The sequence below is a fragment of the Phyllosticta citribraziliensis genome (assembly GCF_038025025.1).
Source record: "Phyllosticta citribraziliensis strain CPC 17464 chromosome Unknown J3D65scaffold_4, whole genome shotgun sequence".
Taxonomy (NCBI): Eukaryota; Fungi; Ascomycota; class Dothideomycetes; order Botryosphaeriales; family Phyllostictaceae; genus Phyllosticta; species Phyllosticta citribraziliensis.
In genome coordinates this window covers 1148370-1155895 of record NW_027117341.1, presented here as the reverse complement: position 1 = coordinate 1155895, position 7526 = coordinate 1148370, and the positions used below count along the sequence as shown (strand labels likewise).

At 55.1% G+C, this 7526-nt stretch overlaps 2 protein-coding genes across 2 annotated transcripts; one reads left to right on the top strand and one right to left on the bottom strand.

Moving 5' to 3' along the window:
- Positions 1-1526: 1526 nt before the first annotated feature.
- J3D65DRAFT_666327 (fungal-specific transcription factor domain-containing protein) lies at positions 1527-4806 on the bottom strand (the record flags this gene model as incomplete). Its single annotated transcript, XM_066802912.1, has 8 exons — positions 1527-2583; positions 2629-2808; positions 2856-3284; positions 3336-3408; positions 3460-4229; positions 4284-4402; positions 4582-4606; positions 4673-4806. 8 exons carry the CDS (start codon positions 4804-4806, stop codon positions 1527-1529), a joined length of 2787 nt encoding a protein of 928 aa, XP_066656889.1.
- Positions 4807-6795: 1989 nt separating this feature from the next.
- J3D65DRAFT_550893 (ribose 5-phosphate isomerase B) lies at positions 6796-7284 on the top strand (the record flags this gene model as incomplete). The annotated part of the gene is made up of 1 exon (XM_066797012.1): positions 6796-7284. The coding sequence occupies one exon, from the start codon at positions 6796-6798 to the stop codon at positions 7282-7284; it is 489 nt and encodes a 162-aa protein (XP_066656888.1).
- Between the last annotated feature and the right edge of the window lie 242 nt (positions 7285-7526).

Genomic DNA, 7526 nt, shown 5'->3' with positions numbered 1-7526 from the left:
CTGCTTCCTGGCTGTGGGTTCTGGGTGTCTCGTGCTCACCGCCAGAATACCATCCGCCATGTACCGTTACAGCTTACGGAGCTCGCGATGGGGTGTGGCGTGTCCGGGACCTCAAGCTACGGCGGTCGAAATGGAAGTACCTGTGCTCTTGGCTCGTTCAAGTGTGTAGTTGTAGGGCCATGGATAAGCATACGCTTTACTCAAAGGGCATATGTCTGCGCGAAGCAAACTCCCTCCTCAATTATTCTCACTCGGTACCTGGGCGACCCGTCATGATGCACAACCTGTAGATGCGCAGTAGTTGAACCGCCCCAAGAAGAAGCGACATCTGGCCAAGCACGAAGCAACCCCTCTACTCCATGGTGAGACCAGCGCCGAGCCCCGGCGGCCGTGGCAGTGAATGGTAGCAGCGTGTCCGCGCGACCCGTGCCGGTGCAACGCGATAGTCTCTCGGCAGACTCCAGCGGACATCCCAAAAGCGCTGCCAGGTTCCGGAAAAGAACGTCCCAGCTCCGGAATGGAAAATTTCCATGGGACGTACATGGTGGGTTATGTGAGCAGTGTCTCGTGTGCGCAGGTCCTTTGGTGACGAGAAATGGACCTCGGCGCGCTGGGAAATGGATGAAGGTTGTGGCTGACGCGCAAGGCGACGACGGTCTAAATAAAGGCGGAAGGTTGAGCGAGCAGAGAGTTGGAGTGTTGAGGTCTCAGATTCAGCCTTCTGATACGCAAGCCAGGAGCAAAACAAAGCAGCAGGTCCAGTCATTTCTCGTGTCTCCTGTCGTACGCTTTAGCTTACAGATTGATCCTCGCCATATGACAGGAACGTCCTTCTTTCCACTGACCTGGCTAACCACTTGCGTCTATCAAGGGCCCAAATCGCGCGCATCATCAGTGTTATGCTTATCCATATTGTGTAGAGTGTGCAAGAAATGCATCGCCGAACAAGGTTTCAGCTATCCACAAGCTCCACTCAACCATGGCGCCTGTCAAAACCAGATATCGTGCCAAAAATAAAAAAAGCATGAAGCGATATTGCTGCGCCGGCAGTCCAGGAAAGCCCGGGGCTCACGATAGAGAGAGAGAGAAGTGTTTAGAAAGTCAAATCAGACGCTTAGCTCAAAAAGCCGGGTTATCCATGTTGCAAACCACTCGAAAGAACTTGTAGGAAGATTGGACAACCATACCAGCTAGAAGCCCAAACAACGCTTTTTCGTAATGTTGGTTATACACTGGTCGTGCTGCCATAGAAATGTGCAAGCGCAGCAAGCAAAACAAACGCCGTTCGTGTACCGTGCTGCAAGTTCGAAACAAAGACCACTCATATATGCGATAGAAGCAGAGGGGTTTCGTGCAGGAGGAAAGATGATGGAGAAGGCGTGCATGTCAAGGAGCCGAATTCAAAAGGCGCCATGAAGTCCGTTGACGTCGCCATTTATGCCGAAGAAATTGAACCTGTTGTTAAGAGGCGAGAGCCCTGAATGTCAGTACAATCTTGATTGTCTTTTCGATATCGAAGTCGAAATTTATCCAAAACCCATGGAGGTTTGAAGGGAGGTCGCAGGAGCGGCGGCTGGCTGGAGGAAGCCTTGAGAAGCATTCTGCGAAGAGAGGAAGACGTACCAGTCCTCTACATTCAAAGTGGTTGGTGCGATTGGTTGGCCCGTACTACTGTTGCTCCATGTTTCCTCGTTTGGCGCTTGGGCCGGCTGGTTCACAAGGTCTATCTGCGCCCAAGAGTCGTTCGGGGGCATGCTTGGTGCCATTGGCATCGCCGCACTGGTGGCCATCGTTGCCTGGCTCGGCACCACTTGGGGCGGCGACTGCTGGTGCATTCCCGAAGTCGTTTGATTATGCACGGCCATCTGCCGCCCGAGCGTGGGGTCGACCAGGGGTTGTTGTTGTGTTGGAGAAACGTTTTGAAACGAGAAGTTGGTGTCAGCCGGGAACAACTGGTCAGGCTGAAAATTTTGCCAGATATCTTGCGAGAGGCCAGGGGTATCTCTCGTGACCAGGAACAACTCAGGAGGAGTACCAGGATATGAAAAGGATGGGTTGAAGGGACTTCCAGGGCGAGTACCCGACCGCGAAGGTCCCATGAACGCATCCCGGTTTTGACGAGTCATGTCGGGAGAAGCAGAGGCAAGATTGGGGACCTGAGGAGCTGAGACGTCTCTGGACGGAGTGACGGCCGGAGTCTGAGGTCGAGAACGCTCGTACGACACCTGCGGTGCGGGTGGACCATTCGTAAAGTTAATCTCCATATCGTCAAATTTGCGTTTGAGCTCTTCCTTGGCCTTGGGGGCATTTGGTTGTTGCAATTGAGGTGTTGCTCCTCCCGAAGGTTTGGTCTTTTGATGCCTCTTGCCTGCTGCTCTTTGGAGCCGTTCTTCCAAAACCTTGTTACCGAGGATGGACTCGAATAGCGTGTGGACCATCTTGGCGACTAGCCAGACCTTGGATACGTCTTTGAGCGCATTCATGCAAATCGTAAGGCGCTGCTCAGTGGCGGCGACAATGGATTTGTTTGAGGATCTCATCTGGTAGACGTGCATGATCAAAGCCGAGAACAGGGAATATACGCTGCGGGTGGTCAGTTTTGATACGGAGACACGCATCACCACTTACATGAATGCAGGCGTGTACCGCAGCTCATCATGACTCTGAAGACTTTCTATGATGGAGGTGATCATCCCAGCGGCTTGGTACGCAATGTTCCGAGACGGGTAAGCGGTCTGCTCCATGGGTTCAGCTCTCGGTGAGCCTGCTGGAGGCATGTGTGCCCGATGTAACAGACAGAGTGTGGTACTGGGAGCGTCAGAGAATTGAATCCACACCTTCCCAGGAAGTCTTACTAGTAATTCGCATGCAGAAGGGCAGACCAAAAGTGATGCCGCGGCTTTTCCCAATACACCTCTTTGGGACAATGCTGCAGCCAGTCTGCAAGCGCCATGTCGCTGTGGGTGAGATCTATGGCATTCGTTCGCCGGAATTTGGAAGCCACGGAATATTGTTGCGAGAGGACCAGTCCCATGATTTCGCAGAGTTTGACGTAGTTGATGAAAAATTGAACGTGGACGGGGTCTGGGTTGAATTCGGCCGGCCGATCTGGATCATCCTCGATAAAGTCGTCCTCTGATATCATTTCGACGTCCGAGTCTTCAGGATCTATTGCGACTGGTCTCCCGAGTGCAACAGCCACGGAACGGTCTCTTGAGAAGAGTGTCCACCAAATTCGCTTCCATAGACGCTTATCCGCACGGCTGAGTTGCGAGCCCTCGACACTGCATCAACGTTAGTCCCTTGAACGAGACAGCTGCAACGTGACACTTTACCTTCGATGCATCCCTGAGCCTTGGGCAACAACGATCGCTACTCTACTCCAGTAGAATACGTTTTTCGTCACGTCTGACTCGCTCATCAGCACAGCGCCCAATCAACCTCGGCGTGCCACGGTACCTTCTGGACCTTCCCAATACCAGCCCATCAGGATGAGGGCTTGAACGATCGTCACCCTGTCGTCCTCGTAATTGGCATCGAAAAGGGCTTTTGCGCGCTTGTAAAAAGTCATGGCCGCGGGTGTCGTGGAGCCGCTCGAGTCCATCAGCTGCGGGTTGTTGCATACGCGAGAGCCGGCAAGAAGGATTGCTTGCAAAAGCAGCAAAGACGGTGGATTCCGGGGATCGCGGTACTGGCGCATGAAGCGACTCCGGTTGATCACTGGAACTACCGGCGCAACCCATTTGAAAAAGGCCTCGACAAGCTCATCGCAGAGCGCGCGTGGTGGTAACAGAAAAGCCCCCCTCGTGTGTAGAATGTTGATTTCCATGTCGTCGAGTTCGTTGACGCGCGCCTTTGTTCCTCGGACACTCTCTGGCAGAGGGTAGTGCACTACGTCTGTCGTTCCATATCGATCGTGTACGAGCAGCGATAGATTGGAGGATTCGCCCAGGTATGCGACTCGGCCGGCTTCCTTGATTGGGGCGCGCGCGAATTTGGGCTTCATGAACTGTACGTAGGACCCGCTGTGAGTGTCTTGCTGCGCAGCATACGTAGGAGGAAAGCTTGTGGAAGGCACGCCATCGGAGGATTGTACTACCGTCGACTTTTCGTCCCGGCCCAAGTTCAACCCAGTTGGATTCGTTATGGTGGTTGGCGACTCGGCGGCTGAGGCGGCGGTCGTCGTCGCCGTTGCGGGCTTGAATGCATCCTGCTGCGGACCTTGTTCACTGAAGATCGTTCGGATCAGAGTCTACGTCGTGGCGGCCGCACGAGGTACTCACCTATCCGAGTCCTTTTTGTTTCCTGTCTTTTTTCGCTTCGGTGTGGGAATCCGGCATTCTATGGCAAAGGCGGTGCAGTTGGTACAGGGCACGCCCAAGCTCGCGGCGTCACAGCGGACCTGCGCCGAAGGTCAATATGATATAGGAATGAAGATATCGCATGCGGTCGACTGGGCGAGGCAACGCACCTTTCGTGCGTGGCATGTCTGTAAGGCGCGGAGGATGGGTTAGCCAAAGTAACGACCTCGGTGCCTCGGCACGCGGCGCATCAATGTAGCTGCAGTGAGGATGTACTTACTTCGCAAGCTCTTGAGGCACGCTGTCTTTTCGTCGCCGTGCAGAAGGCTACGTCAGTGGAATTCCCGGACCCCGAGGCGGCTGCGACGTACCTGCGGAAGCTGGGGTGACCGGGAGCCTGGGTGGACGAGGCGACGACGGGCGGCAGCTGCTGAGTGGCGGACGAAGTTGAAGTAGTCGAGGCAGACGGGGCGGGCATGGCCATGAAGGACGTCTCCTGTGCCATGGTCTCGCGGGGAGAGAGTTGGGTTGGGGAGAGGTGGTGGAGTACGCGGGGACGGAAGTTCACCGACAAGCAACCAGACCACCAGCGACCTGACTTGGCTTGGTTGCCCGAAGTGTGAGAGGACGAGGGAGCTGTTTTGAACACACGGTACCTACCGCAGCCCTTTGTCCACAGCACACACAATGCGATCGTGGCAGATCAGATCCTTGTAGCCGATCACACTTGATGCAGCGAGCGAGCAATAACTTAATGTGGAGAAGACCATGTCTCCTTGTTGCCATCCACCCACACGACCAGACCACCTTAATAATGGCTGGCCGCGGCGGCCCGCAAACGCTTCGCCAAAATGCCATGCCATGCCATGCCACACTGTACCATTGCATCTCCAGCTTCTGTCCCCGCAGCGGGACCATCCCGTTTGCGCCCGCCTCGCCTCGCCTCCAAACAACCCAGCCCGGCCCTCGCCTGATCCAAAGAAATGGTCTGGCCCTCAAACTGCCCTCGTGCGCCGGTGCGTCAGGGACCTCTTCCAGAATGTGTGAGATACATTGTCGTGGCCTTCTACAGCGGGAGCAATGCAATCCTCCACTGCTTGTTTGTCTGCTGGGACAGCCCTGTTCCGCTTCTGCAGCCATCAGGGTCGACCTACGGCCGTACAACTCCCGCCTGACCTGGTCTGTATCATGGTCGCATCCTTCGTTGCTGTCTCTACGACGACTTTTTCCTCCCTCGTTGTTCTCGCCACCGTGTTGCGTCACCTTGTCGACTTGTTGAAGAATTGTTAATGCTGCAGTCTGCTGGCATGGAAGCGACGGAGCCACCAAGCCAGAGAGCCCTGCAGAGGCCATTTCGGGATATTCCGCCTGATTGGGGGAACAGGGTACTTGGAGGTCGAGTCTTGGTCGACGCGCTGGGGTTGTAGAGACGTGCTGGTGCTGCTGGTGCTGCTGGTGCTGCTCCGCTGCCGCCCCGGCCTAGTCATCGATACTGCGCATGTCGTTGCAGAACGGTTTGATGATTGACTGGTGAATGCGACAGCGTGCCGGCAAAGTCAAGACCCGCGCTCCCTTCAGCGCAAATGGAACCCAAGATGGATGCCTGCACGCTTGGACCTTCGACGGGGAAAGGGTCGGTGGTTGATGAGGCTCGCCCACCTCTACCCGGGACGCAGCAAAGTCAAAAAAGAAAGTGGCGGCGAGCTGCTACTGAACGTGCTTTGCGCTAGGCGTCAGCGTGCGGGCTGGCGAAGGAAGAAGTAAACAAGCCGGATGTGACGCTTCCAGCTTTCACGCCCCCCAAGATGGTGATGGTGTCGTCGCCATGGCGTGCCCGTAGTTGTCGACGCGCTCCGTGGGGTCGCCGGTCTCGGCCTGCTGAGCTAAGCGCTCCATCTACCCTGACGTCTTACCGAACTTACGCAACCATCCATCGTCAACAACATCCGGACAATCCCCATCTCGCGTCGGTTCCAGCCCGGAAAGTCGAAAATCAGTCAAAGAGCCAGTGAGCCCTCGAGCCGAATTGCATCGAAAGCCGTCCAACGGGACCCCCCAAATAGGCAATCCGGTGCATGTCAGTCCAGGCGGGGTAGCTCTTGTTTCCTACACTTGCTGAACCTCACGCCGTATAAGATCATTCCTCCGCCATGCCTCCAAAGAAGAATGTAAAGCTCTCCTTGGGGCTCAAAATCGACTCGGACAGCTACTATCAAAAGACCGTCAACGGCAACACCGGTGAAACCAAAGTCTACCATCAGCAGCAGCCAGTCACGGGAACTATTCGCTCAACCATCACCTCCAGGCCACTGAAACTCGAACACAACTGCTCCTCGGAACCCAGGAAGACGGAGCACCATTCCACTTGGACCGCAAAGTCAGACAAGGAATCGCGAACATCGGAAAACGAAGCCAAGGAAGGAGAAAAGTACAACAGCAACGCTCTCTTTCAGTAACCGCTCCACTCCGGTGATATCATCGCAACCCCTGCGCCATGGCCACTCAAAAGCTCCGTATCGTCGTCGGCTGCGATGATGCCGGCATCAACTACAAAAACACCATCAAGGCCGACCTCGAAAAGGATCCCAGGGTAGAACAAGTGTTCGACGTTGGCGTCAACGGAAACACAGACAAGACTGCCTATCCCCACGTCGCCGTCGATGCGGCAAAGCTCGTCAGCGAGGGCAAGGCTGACCGTGCCCTCCTTATTTGCGGCACAGGCCTTGGAGTCGCGATTAGTGCCAACAAGGTGCCCGGAATCAGGGCTGTAACAGCGCACGACAGTTTTAGCGTTGAAAGGGCCGTTCTCAGCAACAACGCCCAAGTCCTCTGCATGGGCGAGAGGGTGGTGGGTCTGGAACTGGCTAGGAGGCTCGCCAAGGAGTGGCTGGGCTATCATTTCGACCCGCAAAGCGCATCGGCATCAAAAGTCCAGGCTATTCTGGAGCACGAGCGCAAGAACTTTGACCTCAAGGGTTACTGAGCAACATCCAAGCCACCTTTGCGCGACTTGAATCCTTCAGCTTCTCGCGTCACCCAGGTGTTACACGCATCATGTTGATGGTGTGCAACAGCCTGTTTTCCTTGAACACTACAACCCCATGTTTCAAGAGGCGAACGTTCTGATTGGTACTGTACTTTACTTTTATCGAAGAAAATTGTCCAGGCCACGATTCTGCCCAATTGTTGAAGCTGTCATTATTTTGGCCAGTCGATTCAGTTTGA